The sequence below is a fragment of the Leopardus geoffroyi genome, chromosome A1, assembly GCF_018350155.1.
Source record: "Leopardus geoffroyi isolate Oge1 chromosome A1, O.geoffroyi_Oge1_pat1.0, whole genome shotgun sequence".
In the NCBI taxonomy this organism is placed as follows: Eukaryota; Metazoa; Chordata; class Mammalia; order Carnivora; family Felidae; genus Leopardus; species Leopardus geoffroyi.
Window position 1 is genome coordinate 186,856,998 of NC_059326.1, and position 24,677 is coordinate 186,881,674.

At 36.4% G+C, this 24,677-nt stretch overlaps 1 protein-coding gene across 4 annotated transcripts in view; it reads left to right on the forward strand.

The window, feature by feature from the left end:
• GABRB2 (gamma-aminobutyric acid type A receptor subunit beta2) overlaps nt 1-24,677 on the forward strand; it is a 237,053-nt gene that overhangs the window by 168,534 nt on the left and 43,842 nt on the right. For all 4 annotated transcript variants that reach the window (XM_045502749.1, XM_045502779.1, XM_045502768.1 and 1 more), the window contains 2 exons: nt 19,691-19,828; nt 21,566-21,718. In XM_045502749.1, coding sequence (XP_045358705.1) covers nt 19,691-19,828; nt 21,566-21,718 — 291 coding nt within the window. The remainder of the gene's footprint in view (nt 1-19,690; nt 19,829-21,565; nt 21,719-24,677) is intronic.

The following is a 24,677-nucleotide window of genomic DNA, read 5'->3' on the forward strand; positions in this document are numbered from 1 at the left end:
CTCTGTCTCTGCCCCTAACCCACTCACATTCTGTCTCTGTCTCTCTCAAAAATAAATAAACATTAAAATTTTTTAAAGGCAGAATAAATGCTTTATTTTTCCTGTTTACCAGTTTTTAAAATCATGAGTTGACTCCCTAGTAACCTCCAATGTTAAACATATTACAAGTGTTTGCTCCGTTGCAGATACCATCTTTGTTGATGTTCAAGTAATCTCATTCTTTTTGCCAGTGGGAGCGTCTTTAAATTAACAACTTTTTGATATACCCTAGTTTGATTTTGTTTCTTTCATTGGTTCTTTTGTTGGTTCCTTCCTTGCTTTGCAAAATGACAAGATATTCTAGTTTCATCTTGTATATTTCCTGCCACTGGGAATCAGCTATTTTCCTGAATAGCTGTGGTTCTTTTTCATGAGAAATGTTAGAGACTGCAGTCTGGGTAACAGAGGTGCTCATTGCTGCAGGGTAGGTCATCTCCCAGGCCTTACTGTGAACAAATCTAAAAAATACATATTCTTTTAATTTTCTTTACTTTTTTTTTTTTTTTTTTGAGAGAGAGAGAGGGAGTGTGCATATGTACAAGTGAGCAGGGAGGAGCAGAGGGAGAGGGAGAATCTTAAGCAGGCTTCACACCCAGCACAGAATCCACTGTGGGGCTCCATTTCACTGTGAGATTGTGACCTGAGCCAAAATCAAGAGTCGGTCACTTAACATACTGAGCCACCCAGATGCCGCCTCTGTTTTGTTTTCTTAAAAGTAAAATTTGGCATGAATTCCTACAGACTTACATCATTGTTCTTTCATCTGTAGCTCTTCCTACCATAATGAAAATCCCTATTCTCATCATTTCTGAGAGTTTATAAACCAAGTGGCAACAAAAATAACCCATTCATAGGATTATTATAAGTATTAAGAGGTTATCTAAAGTATTTCATAGTGTTTGGCATATGTCAAAATGTCAATGAATACACTGTTACCATTTTTCACTGTCATCATCATATTTCTAGTAGACATATCTGTCTTGCTGCCACCCTTATACTTTGAGAGAAATCATGTATCTTCAGAAACTCTGTGTGTGTATATAGGATGTGTCTTAGTCCCTTCAGGCTGCTATAACGTAATGTTATAGACTGTGTGGCTTGTAAACAACAGAGCTCTATTTCTCATGGTTCTAGAGACTACGAAGTCCAAGTTGGAGTCACCAGCAGAATTAGTGTCTGGTGAGAGCCTATATTCTGGTTCATTTATAGTTGTCTTCTTGCTGTGTCCTCACATGGTAGAAAGAGGCAAGGGGGCTCTTTGGTCTCTTAGGGAGACACTAATCTCCTTCATGAGGGTTCTACCTCTATGAACTAATCACCTCCCAAAGGCCCCATCTCCAAATACCATCAATCACATTGGGGATTAGGTTTCAACATATGTGTCTAGAAGAATGTTTTGTTTCAAACTTAACTACAGTGTTATTTAAAACAATGAAACAAATTTGATGTTTCTATAAGTTTATCAGTGTTGTTACGCAGAGATCCTAAAACTATGCACTATATTGTCAGCATTGCATAGTAGTAAAACACTGGAAAACTACATTGGTGAGACAAAATAGCAAATATTTCAAAAATTATATTATTGAATCTTGAATACATATATATTTGTTTATAGTACATCTAACTTATGAGTCCTTAATAGTTTGGACTAAGTATGCTTAGATGTGCTAAAATGAGTTAGTTTTTTTCCCCCTTTTCAATGAAAACAAAAAAAAAACAAAAACATATAATGGTGCCCTAGATTTTCATTACTAAAACATCAAAGTAAAAAGCTGCCACCCACAGATTTCCCAGGAGGCAAAACTGTTTCCATGTAATTCAAGGTTTTTTGGATACAAACAAAAAGTCCACTTAAATTAGCTCAAGCAAAGAAACTTTAAATTCATGACCACAGACTTCAGACTTTAATGCTGCTGAATATACCTGCCTGGCCCGTTCATTCTCCCTGTGTCCTAAATGACTACTTTTTGTCTTCTTCCCTCTCTTCTTACTTTCTCAACATCTCCTACCACATTCTCATGCTCAGCTAATGACATTGTTTCCTACCTCATTAAGAAAACCGAATCATTGTAAAAAGAACTTAGAATATTCCCACCACAACACCTATCCACCTACCAGAATCCACGCCCACACATCTGCCTTACCCCTGTGGTTACTATGCTTCCATTGAAATATAATTCCTTCATTTTGCCCACTTAAGAAGATGACTTTATCAATGTACCTTCTCTTTCCTATATCATCAATTGTCAGGTCTCTACTGAGACTCAATCAGTATTATAAGCAATGCTGTTGCTATTTCTTCCAACTTTACAAAACTTATCTTCCTTCCACCCAACAAATTCTGCTAGCTACCACACCACTTCTTTTTTTTCCCTTTTGTAGCAAAATGCCTTTAGTTGCATATATTCTTATGCTATCATAAAATCATACCAGTATGCCTTTCTCTTCCACCATACCACCAAAACTGCATTTTCATGATTGACAGTGGTCTTCACATTGTTAACTCAAATGGGCATTCTTCAGCTTTCATCTTGTACAGGTTCCACAACCTGTCACATCAGGATCAGTTGGCACTGTTTATTACCCTCTGCTCCTTAATACATTTTCCTCCATTGACATCATTGACTGCATTCTCTCTAGGTTTCCTTCTTACTTCTGATTTTTTTTTCCTCAGTCTCCTTTGTGGTTTGTTTCTCTTCATTTAATACAAGAGCACACCAAGACTCACTTCTTGGATTTCTTCCTAATCTACATTCACTTCTTTAGGTTACCTCATAAATTTGCATGGCATTACCTATCATCAATATGCTAATTGAACCCAAAAATTTATCTCTAATCCAGATTTCTCTCCCAAACAAACTTCTCTACCAGACTTTATATATCCAACTGTATGTCCCAAATGAAACTGCTCATCTTCTCTCCAAAATCCTTAATTTGAGCAGCCCTTCTTATCTCATTTAATGTCAACCTCATCTTTCCATTTGCTCAAGGGAGAAACCTTGGGATATAATTGTCCACTCTCTTTTTTCACATCTTACATAAAATCCTATTACCTGGGATTACAAAATATTTCTAAAAGTCTACCACCCCTCACCACCTCTTTTGCTTCCACCTCTGATTGGTTTTCCCTTTTTCAAACTTTATCTACCTCCATATTGATCATTCTCTACATAGAAGCTAGAATAATCATCTTAATACACATACCCAATCTTGTCATGTCTTTTCTCAAAGTCCTCACTCAGAGTTTGAAACCAAATTCCAAATAATAGCCTGCACAATTCCATATTATAAGACCCCCTTCCCCAGTGCCTCTGTGACCTCACCTCCTGTTCATTCACTTTGCTCATAGTGTTCCAGCTGCACTGGATTTCTTACTGTGTTTCTAGTACACCATGTATCCTCCCAGCTTTCGGCCTTTCCACTATCTGTTTTTTCTACCTAAAATGCTCTTCCACCAGTAGGCTTAGGTCTAAATCCTTCATCAGTCTTTGCTTATATGTCAGATTTCTGATGAGGTCTGTACTGACCACCCAATTTAAACATGCAACCTAAGTGCCCTCCCAAGATTCTACATCCTGCTCACCTTGCTCTACTTTTTTATTTGTCCATAGCCAACATAAATTATATTACTTTCTAATATACTATGTAATTTGCCTGTTTGTTATGCCTACTATCTATTTTCTGTCTCTCTCAGCTAGAATGCATTCTCACTGAGGGCAGCTGGGTTTTTTTTATCTTTTTTTTTTTTTTATCAGTGTGCCAAAAGTGCTGAGAACCATGCTTGCACATAGTAGGCATTCAATAAATATGTATTGAATAAGAACACAACAATCTCAGAAGCATCTCAGGAAATGATGTTCAAGACTATTGGGGAATATCTAGGATTCCAAGGATATCCTTCCGGCTTTGGAACTAGACTACCTCTCTGTCCATGTCTCTCCCTGCCTCTCTGTGATTTTCTCAGGGGCCCCGTGTATCTTTTCCCATGATATCTGTACTTCATTGTTCTTTTTCTGCATATCAACTTCCTCTGCTTTCTTATAGTTATGGTTTCTTTGTTCCTATTCTTCCCTCCTTTCTTAATAATTATCTTTTCATATAACACCGGTAAATATGCTGATTCAGTCTCTCAATATTTGCATTCCATACTCGTACCAAAGGAATATGCTTACTCCAGCCTAATGTAGACATCCAATCATGTATAATCAACCATGGCTGCAATGGGGGTACAGTCCAGATTCAACAGGAGCTGTGGAGAGGAGCAGTTTCAACTGATGCTGGCTTTTGGTTGGCAGAGAACCCTTATCTTATGTACTGTAGTTATTCTGTTTAATATGTCATATCTTTAGCATAGGTTGTGAAGATAGATAGGATCCGGATAGATTATATAAGGTCTCCTAAATCACATTACAACTATAAAAAAAGTCATAAAATTTTCTGGCTTTTCTTTATTATAACAAATCTTAAAATATGATGTCCAGTTAGTCTATTCAACCATTTATTTGCTTAAATTAAGGTAGGTTTGCATATTTGAAAAAGTGTAGCAAAACATCAGTCTTCCTTTGTCTTTACCTTATCCTGTTTATTTGCATGTGTTTCACTCTAAACTCTGGTTTTAAATTCCACTTAATTTTTTCTTTCCCCTTGTATTTGTTAAAAGCGTATATCCACCAGTGTGCTTTGTATTTTGGAGAAACCTCCAAATGGAATATGGAATAGGAGTTAAGTGGCATGTCAACAAATCAATGGCAGAAGTCTATTTTTGAATAATACATTTTTGTGATATCAATAAGGCACTTTATAAAAGTATCGTCATTCCATAAAGCATTAACCAAGAGAACATATTCCTTTGTAGTATGAATTTTAAATGAGGTACCAAACACTCTTGTACATATTAAATGGTGGCAAAGCTTCCATGTAAATAGGACATCTTCCTTCCTGTCTATTAATATATGTTTGATGTGATTTGAGTCCAATACTTCTTATTAAAAGTTATTAATCTGTTAGGTTTTAAGCTATATACCAACTAAAGATGTTTTTATTTATTTTGAATATATGCAGATGAGACCAGTGTTATCTGTTATATAGATGTTAATCAACAGGTTTTACTTATTCATTCAAAAACATTTATTTAGTACCTACAATGTACCAAGCAATGTCCTAGATGTTTTATATACCACAGTGAATAGAAAAGACACATTCCTGCCCTATAGGAATGTACATCGTAGTACAGAGAGCCAGACAATGGAATAAATAGAGAAGCTCATTCCTGAATGATCAAGTATATAGAAAATTAAACAATGTAAATATGTAGAGAACAACTGCAATGGAGAATCTAGGTGACAGCTCAGAATAAGATACAGAGGTCAAGCTTCATTTGGAGGTCACTGAAGCTGAAACCTGAACAAGCAATAAGAATCATCTATGTAAAGATCTACATGAAGGGAGTGCAAGGCAAGAGCTAAGGCTTCAAGACAAGGAATGAGCTTCTTGTGTTTAAAGAGCAGACCAGGCCAGTATAAAATTAATAGAAGTGACTTCAAAGAGGTAGACAGGACCAGAGTCAGATCATGTAAGGGGGGTGGGTTGTTTTATTTATTAATAAGGTAAAATGAAAAGCCACTAGAAGCTTTTGAGCAGAGTGACATGTCAGGGTATTCTTTTAAAGCTCACTGCCTACTATATATAGGGGAATACAAATGGAAGCTGGGAAATCAGTTAGCAGCTATAGCAGTTTTGCAGGCATGAGATGATGTACTCATAGTCTATGACACTAATACTGGGAGAGGGAGAGAATTCGATGAATATATTTTGAAGGTCGAGCCCGTAGCTAGAGTTTTATTTTGGACATCTATAAATGACAAATTTACAAATATATATGCCATGAGCCAGAGGAGAGATTCATTATCTCATACAGACTCCAAGGTTATAGAGTCCCAAAATCTCCAGGAACCCTACATCTAAGAAAACATATGTATGTCTTAGGACATTCTTGAAATTTTAAAGGAATTTTTCAAACTCTATATAGCAGCGTTTCTCTTGAAGCATGGACATGTGGTCTGTGCATCAGTACTTGCTGGTACATTTATTAATGTACCTACATGGTTAGCCTACACAATTAGACTCTGTAGGTATGGCCCAGGAATAGGCATGTTTAACAGGTCCTGGAGGTGATTTGTTGGTCACAAAAATTTGAGGATACTGCTGAGGTGAATCACTCTTTAAGTCCTAGGGCTGTTATATTAAATGCCAATTTGCTATGTTGGTAATATTAGTCCTTTATTTTCCCCCTCATCTTAGAAGCCGTTTGTACTGTAAAATCATAGTTCTATAAAGATAATGTGGTTTGGAGAAAACTTCCCTTGAATTTGAAAATCAATTGAGTTTTTTCTCCAGTCAGAAAATTGCCCTATTATCTGTAATTGCACAATCCTTATGAACTAAGGAAATAAATTTTAGTGTTTGGTGTTTGTTTTGCTTTATGAAATCTTTGTGGATAGTTTGCTTTAATGTCACATACCAAAAAATATCCAAGTTCTAGATAGAAGAAGTACTAGTAAAAAAGTTGATTTGGATTGGAAGGATCAGTACCAGGTATCAGGTACACTGGACTTACCTGCTGCCAAATCAAAGGTATTAGCTATGTTTGGACATTCAGGAAGCTTGTCTCAAGCTGGGTTGTAAATATTTAAAGTGCAAATATTACAGCTGCAGTTCCAGAGTCTGGAAGCAGTTTGCACAAATCACCTAAACACCCCACCATCTTGAAAATTGTTTCCTTTTGGCATTTATTGGTTTGAAATCAATGACGTGATTACCATTATGTTAGAAGAAGCACACAGCTCCTGTGTCTGTTAATAACCAATTGTGAAAGAAAGGGGCTTCCACATTTTCAAACAAATTGGTTTTACCTAATTTAGAAATCAAACTAGTAGCAAAGGTGATCATTTAGGATTGAAATGCACAGATTCAGGTGATAGATTTATCCAGAATATACTTTTTTTTTTTTTTGCCAGCACAATGCCTTAATTTTTGGCAGTAATACCTGAATTTGAATTATCTTGGGTGCAGGACTACACTCCCCAGTTCAGTACATTCAGAACTTATACATTACCTATTTTGTTTGACCCCTGAAGCATTTGAGAGTCTTAGTCCTTATTCAACTGCTAAATGTTTTAACCCAGGTGCTGGTAGTATGAGACAGCCATTAAATCAGCTTCCTTCCTTTTCTACTCTGTTCAGACCCTCCAAGAAAAGGAATACTACTTTATCACATATTAAAGGTTGTGCCCATTATTTACTGAAGTTAGACCTTAAATGATTTACCCAATTCTTCATCCCACAGAGTGAGAACTTAGTAGCTTTTGCATAGTAAATGAACAATTGTTTTCTAACTTGAACTGAACCTAAAAGTTGCATTTGGAAACTTAATTTTTAAACTGTAGATAATTTAAAAATAAAAATAAAAATTTTGCTTTAACTATACGTATCACTAATCAGAGTAATGATGGCCAGTCATCATTAAACTAGTGTGCTAATTGTTTTGCAAGCATTTTTCCAATTCTTACAACAACATAGAAAATACAAGTGGCATTATTTGCTTTTTCAGTGGAGTCAGGCTCTAGAGACATAGTAGGAAGTAGGCAATATCTGAACCCATCTGTGTTTGTTTTATTAGACCATGCTCAAGTGCAAGGTAGCGGGTTTATATTATTTATTGATGGGTAACAAATTACCCTAAAGCTTAGCAGCTTAAAAGAACAGACATTTATTGTCTCATAGTTTCTGAAGGTCAGAAATCACAAGTCAGTTAGATAAGTGATTCTGGCTTAGGGTTTCTCATGAGGTGTAGTCAGGCTATTGGTCAGGGCTGTGGTCTCATCTGAAGGTTCAGCTGGGTAAGGACCCATTTTTTTAAGCTCGCTCAGAGTTGTGGCAGGTCTCAGTCCCTCGTGGTGTTCCTATTTGACTGAGGGCTTCAGTTTCTTGGTCTGATGGAGGCCTCCTTCTCTTTCTCACCATGTTAGTCTCTGCACAAAACAGGTTGCAATGTATTGGAACCTGAAGAGGTGAAGGAGAAAGAGAGAGAGTACATTCAAGACAGAAGTTCCAGTCTTTTTATAACCTAATCTCATAAGTGACATCCTATAATTTCTGCTGTATTCTATATCTTAGAAGTATATCACTAAGTCCAGCCCACACTCCAGGAGACAGAAATTAAGTTTCATCATTTGTGGGTAGCAATATCAAAGAATTTATGGGCATTTCATTAAAATCACCAAAGCAAGCTAATTCTCTATTCAGCTTAGAAACAGCAAAAGCAAACAAACAAACAAAACTATACAGATATAAGGATACTGCCCTTAGTTTGGTTGAATTTGGGTCAAATCTTGATAATTATTTAGTTTTAAGTATGTCTCACATGTTCTATATTTCATCTTTGGTGTCAGCATTTAAAAAATTATGTTTAAGGAGTAATTTTTTTCTCAAACCAGGAATATAATCAATAGTTTAGAAAAGAGCAGATTTGCAACAATTTGGTCAAGGCTTTTGGCATTACTCTAGATGTTTTCTGCATATTATTTTTTAAGCTGGAAAGGTTTTATTCCATGTTAGAAGCTACAAATTTTAACTGCTTGGACTGCACTAATGAAGTCACATTCAAGGTCTTATTTATTTATTTATTTATTTATTTATTTATTTATTTATTTTTTGAGACACAAAGAGAGATAGAGCATGAGCACAGGAGGGGCTGAGAGAGAGGGGACACAGAATCTGACGCAGGTTCCAGGCTCTGAGCTGTCAGTACAGAGCCCGATGTGGGGCTCGAACTCATGGACTGCGAGATCATGATCTGAGCCAAAGGTGGATGCTCAACCTACTGAGCCACCCAGGCTCCCCTCAAGGTCTTATTTGTATGAATTAATTTGCATTGGTATTTAGAGGCCAAACAAAGAGAATGAACCATTCACTTCATTCACATAGGTCCAACTTTGACCAAACTGATAGTCTGATATGGATGGACAGTAGCTTCAATTGTATGCAAATGCATTAACTTTCTTTTTTAAAAAAAATTCTCAAGAATTTCACTGCATCAAAGAACCAAATGATTTACATTTAATTGTAAGAATGTCATACACACACACACAGACATACACACAACACAAACTTTTACTCTATCGAATAAAAATGATCTTTTGAAATGATCTTTCAAGGTCCCCTTGTTTTTATTTCTACTCTACAGGAAATAAAATTGCCAGTTTTGGGTAGTCCTTAATAATTTAAATCCAAATGAATTATTTGGAGTTCTCCTTAAATTTAACCAAATTTCAAATTCGAAATCATCTAAAACAGTGACTCAAAGTGTAATCTACAAGACCACTGGGTGGTTGCTGAGACCCTTTCAGAGTGTTCTGAAGGTTAAAGCTCACTTCATAGTAATACTAAGCCTTTATCTGCATTTTTCACTTTCATTATTTCAAAATGTACAGTCATGTTTTCAAAAGACTCACATTATCAAAACCACTGAATGCAGAAGCAACGTTGAGAATCCAGCTGTCTTGTTAAGCCAGCCAAAAAGAAATTTACAAAAATATAAACAATGCCAGTCTTCTCAATAAGTTTTTGTATTTTGTAAAATATAGCTACTATTCATAAAAATGACATTTATGTTAACATGAAAATAGGATCATTATTGTTATAAATGAATTAATGGATAGATTTTTTAAATATCTGTTTTAATTTCTAAGATAGTATGTATCAGTGGGTGTAAACCACATAAACAAAAGCTTTTGGGAGTTCTTAATAATTTTTGAGTATAAAGGAGTTATAAAACCAAAAATTGGGGGATTGCTGTTTTAGAACAACTTTATTTTTTAGGTATAGAAACAGAGTTCTAAAGAATGTATGATTTGTCCAAAATTCTACAACTTGTATATAGCAGCACTGGGATAGGAACCTAGGTAGGTCTCTTGATTTAGGTTATGCCATATGGCTGAGCCCATAATATTTATAAAACCAGTTGGAGATTCTCTGAAGCAAGGCCCAGCTGTGAGCATGAATTTTATCTTGGAAATGAAGGTGTATATACCATTCTATGAAGAAAAAATGTTTGTTTTCCTGTTTCTACAGAACCTAGTGCTCTCCATTAGCTTTTAGTAATTAACAATCTGCCCCAAACTGTGGATTAAAACAGAAACCATTTATTATTGCTTTGGAAGCTACAGGTTGGCCGAGAGGCTCAGAACCAGGCCCACACATGCATGTGGTTCTCACACAGATAGGCTTGGGGCTGTCTGACTGCTGTGATGGGGTGAGTGGACACATGTCCCTGCTTCTCCACAGGCTATCCAAGCCTTTCACAGGGTGGCAGCAGGATTCCAAAAGAAAGGGGAGTGGGGAGCTGCCAAACCTTCACTAGCCCAAGCTCACAACTTGGCTCAGTGTTACTTCTTTGATTAAAACAAGTGTCAAGGGCAGCTCAGATTCAAGGTGTAGGGAAAGATTCTACCTCTTCTGGGAGGAACTGCAAAGTCACGCCGCATAAAGGCATTGATACAGTAAGAGGGATGATTACAGACATATTTCTGTACTATTACAGAATAATTTGAAAATATGGTCTTGAATAGTATGAGGTAATAGAGTTACTGAGGAGTTGGACCCTAGTGTTAAAGGGGATTTAGTTCAATTCCCATTTCTGACCTTTGGGCAAGACGTTTAACCTCTTCAAATTGTTCTTTCTTCATCTGTGAGCTGGGAATAATAACAATTTCTGCTTCAAAAGGATTAAATGAGATAATGCTTGTGAAGAACATGGCATCACACAGAAAATGATTTAAAATGTTAGCTAGTAGCAACTTTAAAAATCCCTTGCGTTAGATCACCTTGATGAATTCTTCCTGATTCCCCCAAACAGAATAGCAATGCCATGTTTAACTATGCATGTATATTTGCATGAGCAGCTAGCATGCTATCAGCCCCCAGGCCTCCCTCCTGCTGTTCACATAAGCCCCTCACCAAACACAATTTGGGTCCATCTTAGTAAATGTAATAAATGTCTGGTATTTGCCACCTTTCCAGTACAAGCCATGGATACCAATTTGAAGAATGTAGGCTCGCTGTTTAAATGAGACTTCAGGGGCGCCTGGGTGGCGCAGTCGGTTAAGCGTCCGACTTCAGCCAGGTCACGATCTCGCGGTCTGTGAGTTCGAGCCCTGCGTCGGGCTCTGGGCTGATGGCTCAGAGCCTGGAGCCTGTTTCCGATTCTGTGTCTCCCTCTCTCTCTGCCCCTCCCCCGTTCATGCTCTGTCTCTCTCTGTCCCAAAAATAAATAAAAACTTTGAAAAAAAAAAAATTTTAAAAAAATAAATGAGACTTCATATTTGAGTATAGGGTATGAATTCCTTACCAGATCATTTAATAAATATCCTGAGAATTAACACAGGATGTTACGCAAGCAAAGAAGGGTCAGTCATATATGGAGTTTAAGGGCAAAATGAAGATTTTCTTATTAGTCAAGACACATGCTAACGGTCTGTTTCACTGGCCAGCCAGATATTTAGACTAAAAATTCCTGTACAAGAGCATCTTGCCTAATATCTTTAAATGTGTGAGTCCTCAGCTGACCCCTGTCACAGTGAAGGTGTACCAAAGAATGAGTTAAGATGGAGAGACCCAGACCACTTCCAACATCAGTAAGCGAGCTCTTCACTTTCTCTGCCACCCCCTATGAGAAAGCAGATGGGTTGGTGTAACACTTGATGGCATTTTATTGCACAGCTGTGCATATCTCCTAGGCCATTTGGTTGGCCTTGTTAATTTAAGTATCTTCCCTCACTCTTTAGCTAACAAACTCTTCCATGGGACTAAATCCCCTTGTCACCAGGGAGCATTATTCCATTTGCACAGCAGGTATTGGCTGCCTCTGGAGGCTATTGTGGCAATTTGGCTTCCAAAATCTATCAGCCCAGAGAAAGTCATTATCAGAGGGCCGTGTGGCCACTCCAAGGATACTGTTGTTCACCTAAGAATGACAACATATATTAAAAGTCAGCAACACCAACAAAAGTATCTTTTGACACAATGGCCTTTGCTTCAACTTTTATGGACTGGTACCAATGGTACCACCTTTCTTTTAGTGACTCGAAGGCTACTGCATGGGAATTCCACATCCCAAGTCACTAATGATCTCAGCTTTGCAGTCCCACCATCTTACAATTCAGCAAGTAGCATCTGCTCATCATTCCACCTTCGGGAGTGGGATCTGGTGAACTACAGTGAAAGGGTTAGTGTGTTGACCATTCAGTACAGCCACGCTTACATGACTACCTCCCTTATTAAGACCTGCATTAAGGAGGAGACAGGCACAGAATTATCAAGCTTGGTTCTTCACCCTCCAGGGTGGTCTGATGGCTGAGACCAACACATCCACAAACCCTCTGATGCAAAACTGTCTATAACAGCTATGTTAGTAGAAATTAAAACAGTGCTGTGAAAACATCAGGAAAGAAAGACAGGAAGTTCCCACTGAGGGAAAATGAGACAGTGTCTTGGAAAGTTGAGATGGGTCCTGAAATTGTACAGAAATTTGATATCATTGGGAAAAATGTTTCAGTTAGCTTGAACCAAGGCCTGGAGGTCAAAGGATTACGAAAGGAAGTAGAAGGGTAGAGATGAGAGCTTTGGAAGAGGAAGAAGTGAAATAGAAGATGAGGCTGCGAAGCAGATAGAAGCCCTGTGATAAGAGTTTTGAATGCCTGAGTGAAGAATTTGCTTTTAAGTCTGGACCTGTTGAAAAGGCCATAAAGAATTTTTTCATATTTTTGTTTTCCATTTTTTAATGCTTTCCTAAGGCATAGAAATGGCACACCAGCCTGTTTTTAAATGAAGTGTAATAGCATCATGTGTAGCACAGATTAGAAGAAGGCAGGAAACTTGAAGCCTGTTGACTAGTATGTTGAAGAATATAAACAAAAGATGCAGAGATCTGATGCCAGAGTGGACTGTTCTTAATCCTAAGTATTCAAATAAAACTGGTGTGAATACAAATGAGCAGAAACCCTTCAGACCTGGCTCCATCTTTCTGTTCTATGCTGTTGGTGATTGTAGACCATAGATTAATGAAGAGAACCAGACTCCTGGGTAGAGACGGCATCAGAAACATCTCCTCTAGTCCCTTATAAGATAGGCAGAGCTGGGAGAAAATATTTTAATTTTGGAGTTTGTAAAACCTTTGTTCAGAAGAAACATTGTTCTTCTCTTGGTCAGGCTAGATACCAGCATCCCTTTGCTGATTCCCATGGCAAGGGAAATGACTTTCGCTCTGCAACACTCCCCTGGCTATGAAGAGGTTAGTCCATGGGTAAACACCATCCCCCCCACCTGGAAGTTTATTAGAACTACAGAATCTCAGGCTCTACCCACTTAATCCTAGTTCACACTGCATTTTAACAAGATTTCCAGGTGATTTTTATGCACGTGAAATTTGAGCAGCACTGACAGTTCTCTGCCTCTTCTATGTTACTTCAGGACTTAGGGCTAATGCATAGGGAAAAAAAAGCAGGGTTGGGTAGTGGGGAAGAATGCTTGTAACAATAACCCAGTCTGGTTTATATGGTTCTAGACAGAACCGTGTAGAGTTTAAGGCAGTCGCTGACACATAAGGACTTTGAAATGGCAGCTATTATTGTTGTGGTTGTGGTTATTATTATTGTTTATATTATTAATAGGTTTATTTTACCTGTATCATCAGCTTAATTGCTTGAGCTCTGCAAACTTAAGGAAGCTTAAGAAACACATTAAGGAGTTAAACTTGCAGGAACAGCCACCAGAGCACTCTGCTTCCATACAGAGAAAACAAATAGTGAATATTGCATTGAAATCCAAAAAGAGAAATCATCTTTAGAGCACAAAATCTAACATTTTACTTGATTATGATCAATTTCCTCTCCTCTTACATAAGATTTGAATTTGAAAATGCTAATAACACAAAAAAATGGGTTATCTGTGATGTAGGATGAATGCTGGGCCATGACTTGATGGTGTCCTTACTAAAATGCCACTTGGTAATCAAGTCTGACCCACCCTAGGCAGATTATTTTGAGCTCTCAAGGCCTAGAAATGATTTGACAGCAGAACATTAGTGTCTAGCAGTCCATCTAAAGAGCAGAGTGAAGAATAAGATGCAATTAAGGAGTCAGAGCAATCACTCAGAGTGTCTTTGGAATGCTTTCATTGCTGAATTTAAAGAGTTGTAGCTGACAAGCGAGTCTCTCTCCCTCTTGGAAAATCCCCATAACTAATTGGCATTGACTGTTCTCAGTCTTGCACTTTTGCAAACATACAGGACTGTGTCGCGTGTAGTCCATTCTGATTGTGGACTGATAGACTTCTGATTGTGGTCACTGAGTTAGTCATGAGACAAAGGCCTGCTTTCCTGTTGCACATTAGGTCCTGCTGCTTCCCCAAAACGTTTGTCTGCTTTAAAAGGCAATTTGACCTGGTTGTTATTGAAAATGTTTTTCTTCTCTTCTGGAAATTTTTTTGGAGGAAAAAAAAAAAAAAGATTAATCCACTAAAGAGCAAGACATAGCTCCAAGGGACTATGTGCCTTTCCAGTACTTATCTGGTTTGGGGGGAACCTAACTAAAGCACCCTAAAATGTGTGATTAACTCTAGCATTTTATGGAATTATTGCATTGGATGGATATTTTTTATATCCTAAAGAAATGTCTCTGGTCAAGTAGGTACAGAGAATGCCAGGGGTAAGTAATATTAAGCAAATTCTTTATTGAGGAATTATCTAAACTTTACTGTGTTAAATGTTTGTTACTACAAGAGGGGCCCGAAATGCACAGTTACTCCCAAATACATTTACTTAGAACCCTTTTCCATGAAGCACATTACAGGATTAGTGTTGCTCAGAATGTAACTTAAGTTTTAATAATAGTTACTTATATACTGATAACAGTAACCACATAAAAATTTAAATACTAATTGAGCGACATGCTAAAATTTTTACAATGAGGTTTTCAATTCAGAAAAGCTTGTGGAGTGCTGTGATAGACACATAAAAGGGCATGAAATTCGAGATAAGATAGTTCCTAAAAAAATTGAAACCATCCATGACTAGAGTGGATTGTCCCAATAACACTAGCCCTTAATCCTCAAACATCAACAATTGGTTGTGATGACCAAGAATTAGCAGTTTAAAGCAACTACTATGTTACAGTTGCTATGTTGGCTACAATGGGAGACAGAAAATAATTACCCTACAACATTTAACAGTCTGACTGGAGAACAAAGTTTAAATAAACAGCAAGAGAACAATAGGTCTCTTTAATTTCTCACTAGGAAAAAAAAAATGGTGGCATTTATAATACATTTCTTCTAAATGTTCTCACCAGCCCTCACTGTTTAATATCTTGGTATAGGTTCATATTTCTTGCACAGTAAAAATATTTCATCTGAAATGAAATATTTACTTAGTAGATAACAAAATAGACAAGTAAACTGACACTAAAGAGAGAAAAAAACTTTTTTAAATGCCATGTTATGTAATAAGACAATGTCACAATTGTGAGAACACATTCATTTATTATGTGAATGTGTTTAACGTGATAATTTTGCTCCTTAGATCTCATGTAGTACATATTTTTATCAGTGTATGACAGTATATCTGTCATTCACATACATAGATTTTTAAATGTATTTGTTTATCTGTCCTGATCAGAAACTTTAACATTTTGTACAATTTTAATTCCTTCAGGTAGATTCCAGTGAAGTTATATTTTGGTTTATTTATAGTCCATCTGAGTTTATGTGGGTTATGTTTCTAATGATAATAATACAATATAATTTAATGACTCAGTTTCTGGAATCCCATGAATAAAATATAAAAGATGAATTTAATTTGCAAGACCTTAATGAGAAGTTTCAGTGCATCTCCTCCTGATATCTTTTAAAAGATACCTAATTATTTTTCACTCATTATCGTTATGAAAGCTGTAAAAGTCAGGTCATACATATTTGCATATGTTTTCTTTTATTTTTAATCACTTTGAGACACTGTTAAATATTCCTTCAGAGAAGTTTTTTTTTTTTTTTTTTTTAAAGAAGAGGAAGAAAAAGAAAAATAAATAAAACTAGGTCTGCTTTCAGTTTATCCTACACAGTATATTGAGCTGGATTTGGAACTTGACCACCCTGGCACAGTCATAAACTGTTGGTCTTTGGTCTTTAGAAATCGGTGATGCAAGAGCATACATTTGCTTTCCATTGGCAGCATTCCATACTTGGTTAACTCAAGATGAAGTCAAGAAGATCGCAGTTTTTAAGACCAGCAGTAACTAAGAAGTATTACAAATATGCTGCTCCATTATGTCAGATTCCAAAATGTTTGACACCAAAATAAACTTCCAGTGTTTCATTTCCGATTTACAAACACACCAGAGGGTGTGTCATTAGACACCCAAGTTTCTCATTGTGTAAATGTGTTCAAGTGTTCATAAAATAGAAGCCAGGTGACATGCAACTAAATATGAGTTTTTAATTCATTTAAAATAATTCTTATTTGAAAAGAAACTATTAGCTAACCTTTTTGAGCATCATCTATCAGATACTGCTGTAAGCATTTTGTAAGTAACAACTCGTTTTTCCTGCATAACAACTCTATGAGGTAGCTTTTATTGTTGTTATTGTTTATTGTTACAATTTACAGATTAAGAAATGAAGAACAGAGAAAGGTTAAGCAATTTGCTGAGCTATTACATAAGAGTAAATACATAATAAAGAACCTTTGGATTTTTCTTAAGGGCTGTGTTATCTTTGGGTGGCTTTTTTTTATTCACTCAGAAGATATTTATCTAATACAACTATGTGCCAGGTACTGTATTAGGAGCAAAAAACAGAGGTATAGACATGATGAATACCTCCACAATGCCAAGCATCTGGATAAGCAACCATCACCCAAATCCACACATGTGTTAAATAAATATTTTACTAATTCAACAATATATCCCAAGTGCCTCTCCTCTGCCAGGAATTATCTAGCAAACACATGTCAGATAGCTGGCATTTTGACAAAAATCTATATTTCATGATAATATTTCTACTTATTAAACAACTGTGAGGCATTGCCTATATAATTATTGAAATGCCATAGATATTCCCATGCCTCTGCCCACAGAGAGCTTCTGTGAGAAGATTTGTAGCAGTGGACGAGAGAAGATAAAAACTGAGGAAAGGAAGCTGGAGAACCAGAAACACACTCTTTACTAATTTAGACTTAGTTCTTACTGCAAATGTACGAGTTGACTTTACTCCCATTCTCGTTTGAAAATGGCAGCATTTGACAATTTTTTTCCCCTAGAAAATGATGGCCTTCTTGTTTCATAAATACCTTCTTTCATGTTTATGTACCACAAATCCAATTTACAGTGTCATGAGCTGAGCTGAAGCTGGAAGGAAGCTCAATCAACTGAGCCAGTGCCCTCTTTCGTTATTTAACACTGGTTTGGCCAAGATGGGATTGTCATTGATTAAATAATTTCATAACTGAGAGCTGTGTGCAAATAACCAATGAGAAACGGGATTATATTCGAGATGAAGTCCTGGATTATGAGGATTCCCATGGCCATATTCAGAAAGTTGAAATCACAGTTAAAAGCACTTGTTGTTTGGGACAGACACCTCAGTTCTTAGGATTAGATAGAGAATATTAATGGGGTAGACTAATGGAGAAAGAGAAGAATATTTTTACTGTGCCTTTCACTTTGTACCTGGACTCCCCTTCTTAAAATTATGAATAATTTGCTTTTAAGTCAAAGTTTCATGCGAAGAAAGACATTCTCTAACAAAATAAGTGGCTTTAAATGATATCATGCTAAGAAAAATGTTGGTGGTGTATAATCTATTAAATATCCACATTTTTTTTAAGTAGGCTCCATGCCCAATGTGGGGCTTGAACTCACCACCATGAGATCAAGAGTCAGATACTCTACCCACTGAGCCAGCCAGGCACCCTGACAATTGTGATTACAATGTACTTTATGATGTTTGCAAGTAAACAGGCCTTTTTGAAAATCATTAGCTATTATCTAAAGGCCTATAGTTATGGAACCAGAAGTTCAAGTTCTTATTGACTCTTTACAAAAATCTGTATTTCTGCATCAGATAAAGATGGTTGCTCTTGTGAGTAAAGAAGAATGCAGACTTCTAGAAAAGTTAAGACATTGTCTGAGCTGTGCTATGGTTGATGTAGATTCTCGAATTGAGAGCACTGTAATTCTTTGAAAAATAATCCATTTCTACTCTTGGAAATTTGACTTGCTTTCTTTGGAAGAAATGTGATTTAATGAAAATTATAAGAGCTAAGAATGAAAGGACTGATATTCTAGTCCTGTATAACACTAACTAGTCACATGTCAAAAAGCAAAAAGAACTTAAGTCACATGTCAAAAAGAATTTAAGCAACCTTTTTAACTAGTTTTTTTTTTTTATTTTTGGGTTTATTTTTTATTTTTTGTTTGTGTTTTGTTTTTGTTTGTTTTGTTTTGCTTTTTGCTTTAAATTGGGGAGCAATATCTGACCTGCCTACTCCTTAGACTTGTAAAGATTCAGCTCTCCGGGTGCAAAAGTTCTTTTAAGAAATATGATATACAAATACAATTTATGCTCTGCAGGTGGGATATTGGGGTGGGTGTGTTTGTAAAATATTAAGATTTAATGGATTTCATTGCATGCTTCTCTGTATAGTTCTGTTAATAATCTAATAGGTGTTTATTCATTGCAGTTACACATATGCTTACTTACCAAGATATGTGTGCTTATTCTATTCTGCCTCGTGGATTGAAAGTATCATTATAACAGAGGACTTGATTTTATTATACAGACTTCTATCCCCAGCAACTGTACACTCATGAGCATAGTAGGTGCTCAAGAAATAATTATTGAGAAAGTGGAAACAAGCCTCCTAAATGCACTGTGCCTTTTATAGTGCACATAATACATTTGTATTTACTTTTAAAACTATTAGAATTACTCCTGTTTGGGGTTATTTGGTCAGGGGTAGCTTTTTGGAATTTAGATATGCTGCAAAATCAAAATCTCCAAATTTGATTTTGCAGCATATCTAAATTCCAAAAAGCTACCCCTGACCAATGTCTATGAATATTTAAAAAATGATGACTCAATTCCTTATAATCTCTTCTGACTTGAAACCCAAATATATTGTAATTCAAAACTTTTATATGGGGGGGTTGATAGCATTCAATACTGCACTGATAAGTTGAGTGATATTTACTTTCTCTTTTGTTTTCTATTAGAGTACCATCCAGGGTCATGTAATAATGTGATAGTGTTTTAGAAAATGAGTGCAAGTTAGAACTATATGCTGCCTCTTACTTGCAAGCTGTTAATTTCGCTAAACCTTCATCACCTCATGTGGGCCTAATTATACTCCCCTCATGAGACTGTTGTGAAAAGTAAATGTGGTAATATACTTCAGGTGCTTAGCGTGATACCTAACACATAATAGCCTTTAGCTGTGGCTGTTATCATTAATATAGTTCATCTTGTAAACAAGTACTCTTTGTTCTATTTGTTTTTTATTTTGTGTATCTGTGTGTGTGTGTGTGTGTGCTTCCTTTTACAGATGGATATACCACCGATGACATTGAGTTTTACTGGCGTGGGGATGATAACGCAGTAACAGGAGTGACAAAGATTGAACTTCCACAGTTCTCTATTGTGGATTACAAACTTATCACCAAGAAGGTTGTTTTTTCCACAGGTGTGTATTAGGGAAGAGGGTTAAGGCAAAAGGGGCTTCAGCATATTTTGTCAAAAGCATTCACTTATATCACAACTGGGTCCCAGGAAAAGATGACTGGAAGATTTGGATCTGCTGCAAACCTCCAGTTCCCCATCAAAGGGCCCATTACTCATTTGGGGTCCATGCAGCTATTTCCCAGAAGGCACCCCCACAAAGCTGAGAGGGTTACCTCTGTGCCTTTCATCTACCAAAGACTGGACTAATTGTCGGAGACAGAATACAGAAAGAGAATGACGTTGGTCAGAGTTGTTTGCCCGAGCTTTATACAACTTACAGAACTGATCCTACTCTTGAAAAATACAGGGAAGAGACAGTTCACTCATGTCTGACCATGATGAAATTCTCTAGAGGCAATAGAATAGAATTCCACATTATCCTCAAAGGTTAAGAATTTCTTTATGGAGCCTTACCTCCTGTTTTAGAGCTAAAAGCCCTTCCAGATGTTGAGATTATCCTGATGCTTTCATCATTCTTACTCTTCTAGCATTGAGGTTTTTGGTTGTCAAACTTGGTTTCACCAGCACAGAATTTTAGCAAAAAAGCTTAGGAAAGTAATACTTTGCTGCATAATGGAAAAAAAACATTAAGGGGAAAAACAGTAAACCCACAGGAATATTTCTTTTTTATGTTTTTCTTATTGGAATGAATTCCCCAGGCACAAAAAGAGCTAGTACTGTAACTATACATTTTTAATTACCCTTCTGCCTTTCCCTGCAAACTACTTCAAGTAAGAGTCGTATTACTTCGTAAGAATATAACGTAGCCTTAGCTTTAAAAAACAAACAACAGAAACTTTTCCTAAATTGGAGGTCCCTGAATCCCTGAGACACTAGAAATGAGTTCATATCTATAATATTCTTACTTTAATATTACAACACTTAACTTGAGCCCAAGAAGGCTAGTCAAGACTTTCTTTCAATTATTAATAATGTCACCCCTAACACACATGATTCATCAATGTGACTTTTTGACATTCTATAACGATGTTCAGTTACATATTTTGTTTAAAGAGTAATTTCCTGGATCATCACAATCAAAGGATTTAGCCTCAGGAATATGATCCTTTAGTTTTATCTCCCAAAAATATTCTTTGGAAACACTGATTCTCCACCTTTTGATGAGTCAGGCACCCCTCTAGAACTTTGATGGAATCAGTGGAATTAGCAAACATATATAATCCATACATGTGAAAACCTTCACACAATTTTAGGGAGTTTCTGTATACCTGAAGCTTGCCATTGATCCCAGATGTGCAGTGAATTCTGGGGCTTGTGAAGAGATTTCTAAAATATGATCAGAGTGTACAGCCTTATTTCTTATATAAAAAAATAAAAACAAAACATCTTACAGGATGGTCTTGTTGAGGAACAACTGACGGGGAACAAAGGGACTGTACCAAACTGTCTTGTTTTCATAGTTGTAGAGAATGAGTATCCTTGATCCAGTGCAGGAGCCTGAGCAGGGAAGAGCTGGAATTCTTTTAATTACTCATGACTATGGGTGTACTCAACACCAAGTAACTTTTGCTAATTAAAAGACCAGTGTTCCCATACTACTTTTTCAGGAGCAAGTGCCCTTCATCAGGAGCTAAAGTTGAATTTAGGGAAGATTTACAAACTTATTTATGGGCCTTGAAAGAAAAGTACCCTATAAATATTGATTGATAATTATGATATTCTAAAATTGCCTTTCTAGGTTCCTATCCCAGATTGTCCCTCAGCTTTAAGCTTAAGAGAAACATTGGTTACTTTATTCTGCAAACATACATGCCTTCCATCCTGATCACTATCCTCTCCTGGGTCTCCTTCTGGATTAATTATGATGCATCAGCTGCAAGAGTGGCACTAGGTAGGCCATTTTCTAACTGCCTGTGGGGCTTGACTCTGTGTGTGCACACGTGTATGCATGTGTGTGTCTGCGCATGCATGTTCATTCATACACTTTTCTTAGCCTGGTATTTGTAATGCATGATAAGACTGGGCTATGCACATTACAAGAATTTGGCTGTGAAACTTTGGGTTATCTGATTCAGCATTAAATCAATTAAATACAAATTAAAACTCTTTCATGTCAAAATTAGCTAACCATATAGCAGTTGGTAATGAAATTAGTCCTGTCAATTTTTTTATTTTTATTGACGCATAGTTTGTGTAATATCACTTGATAATTTTTCAATTTGCATACTGTGCTTCCTTATCTGGAAAGAGCTCCCTTCCATCTTTTTTTTTGTTCTGAGCAGGAGACAAGGAAGTATATTATGTAACTAACAGATAAGCAAAAAGACTTCTAAAGTCTTATTAAGATTTTGGAGTAGCAGGATAGAGGGCAGAAGACAACAAAGTAAGATGGCTGGGAACTCATCCATAGCATCGTTTATCTTATGCTTGATTTTTTTTCTATATGATGCCAGAGGAAGAGAATATATTATATTTCATGAACATTTTTATGTTACTAACTCCAGATAATAGTAAAGTATGATTATTTTACACAATTTTTATTATTTTGAGTTCTGACTAATCCCTTTAAAATGTTGGACTGTTACCTTCTCCACCATGAGATCTCAATTCAATCATCACTTCCTGAGAGAAGTCATTCATTTTTTCATTCAACAAGTATTTGTTGAACACCTGCTATGTGCCAAACATGCTAGATGCTGGAGATAAAGTAGTTCCCTTCTGGAAGTTTTGTGCTAGCAGTAAAAGGACAATAAATTTATTTTACTTATAATGTGAACTAGGTAATACAGTACGTCTATAGAGGGAATAAGCAAGGTGAGGGCAGTTGGGTATGCCAGGAGGAACAGTTTATAATAATCATTGTAAAGTTCATCCAGAAATTATTAATAGAACAAAAACTTCATGAAGATAAAGAGTCACTTAAATGTCTGGATGGGAATATTCTAGCCTATTACAAATGCCCTGAGGTAGGAAAGTGCCAAGGATATTAGTGAGGTAGCCAGTGAGGTGAATGCGAGAGTGAGTTCAGGAGTCAAGATGATGTTGGGGACAAGGGACTAAAAGATTATGAAGCAGTTCCAGAACCATGATAAAGACCTTGCTTTTATTCTGAGTGAAATTTCAGAGCCATCGAGGAAAGAAGTGATATGATTTGATTTCAGATTGAAAGGGATAAATTTGACTGCTGTGTTGAGATTAGATTGTGGTGGTTCAAGGATGGAAGGGAGAAGTAATGACCTCCTGGACTGAGTCCAGTCCTCTGTGATAACTTCTCTTAAAATACAGAGAACTTCCCTTTGTAGACCAACTGTAGTTATAATTTATATTTATTTGGTTTGTGATGTCCTTTTTCTTCATGGTACTGAAAGAAACATTGAAGAAAGGTCCATATATAATTTTGCTTCCGTTATATCTGTGATATCTTACACAATGAATGGTGTTCAGTAAATATTTGCTGAATAAAGTAATGAATGGAATTTGTAAATATCTTATTATTCCAAAGTGAAAATCTACTGTTAGTTTTATAATTTTATGTCATTACAGGAAAAATAAATAATTCACTTTTTAAAAGAAATTTGTAAAACATCTTTTGATAGAGTAATTTATTACTTGGTCAGAGATATCTTAAAATGAGATTGAGATAGATAGCAAAATTAGCATTGTCAGTTTTATAATATACGTGTACAGGGTAATCTGCAGTTGACATAATGAAATGAAAAGTGAAACTGGGAAATGTTTTAAATGACTGATATTATAGAGAAAATACGAAAACTCTAAGACACCTAGACCTAAAGCAAGAACAGAGTTTTTCTGGCCATGCTCAGAATCAGATGCACAGATTTATTTTTTCTGTAGTTGTTTTATGAGCATGTAGAAAAACAAGACAAAAATTATGATCTTTATAGAGAGATAAAATTAAATCAGAAAACTTACATTCCCAAAATATCATAGAAATGAAACTTTTGGGATGTGTTATTGGGTAGTGGTTAAGGACACAGCTTTCTGAGTCGGAGAGACGGCCATTCAAATGTTGATTAAACAACTTCTCATCTGTGTGATCTTGATCTCTGGGCTGTTTTCACATCACTATTTTGCTACAAATGTGGACCTTATCACACTCAGGACTCTGGGCTCCCAGTGCTTTTGCCCGGCATATGTCTTTTATCCCTCCAATTATAGAGGGAAACTACTCTTCACTGTTGAAGATGACCACTCAGTGAGATGAACAATTATAACCTGAGCCAGTATGCCATTTCCCATAAACAATCTCATAATGTTTCCATGTTACTTATCTGTGCATTACATACCCTGTTGACCAATCCAGAAACATGAGGGCTAGATACCTGCTTCTCTGCTACCCGTCATCTCCAGCTTCCAAATTTTTATAATCATTTGCCCATACCATCCAGATAATGCAGTCACTGATTTCAATACTATTGTGATTATTTTGATTCATTTCCTCTTTATCACTTAGATTATTCTGAAAAACTATTAGCTGATATTCCATTTTCCTGTCTTGTATCTTTTCCCTCTGTCCTTCACACTACTACAAGAATGATTGTCCTAAACACAATTTGTCCCTATGTCTCCCTGCTTGAAGCTGGTCAGTGGCCCCACCTCACCTTCATTTTAAGTTCAGACTCCCCATTAGGGCCTGTATATACAGCTCTGCATTATGCAGCCTTACTTAATTTTCACTCTCCTCACCATGCTTACTGTCATATCCTATAATGTACCCACATTGACTTTCTTGAGATGCTTTTGATGGACTGTGTACTTTCAACCCCCCTTCAAAGCACTCTTTATAAAAGCTCTCTCTACCTTCGCTTTTGACCTCCAGTCCTTTGTTA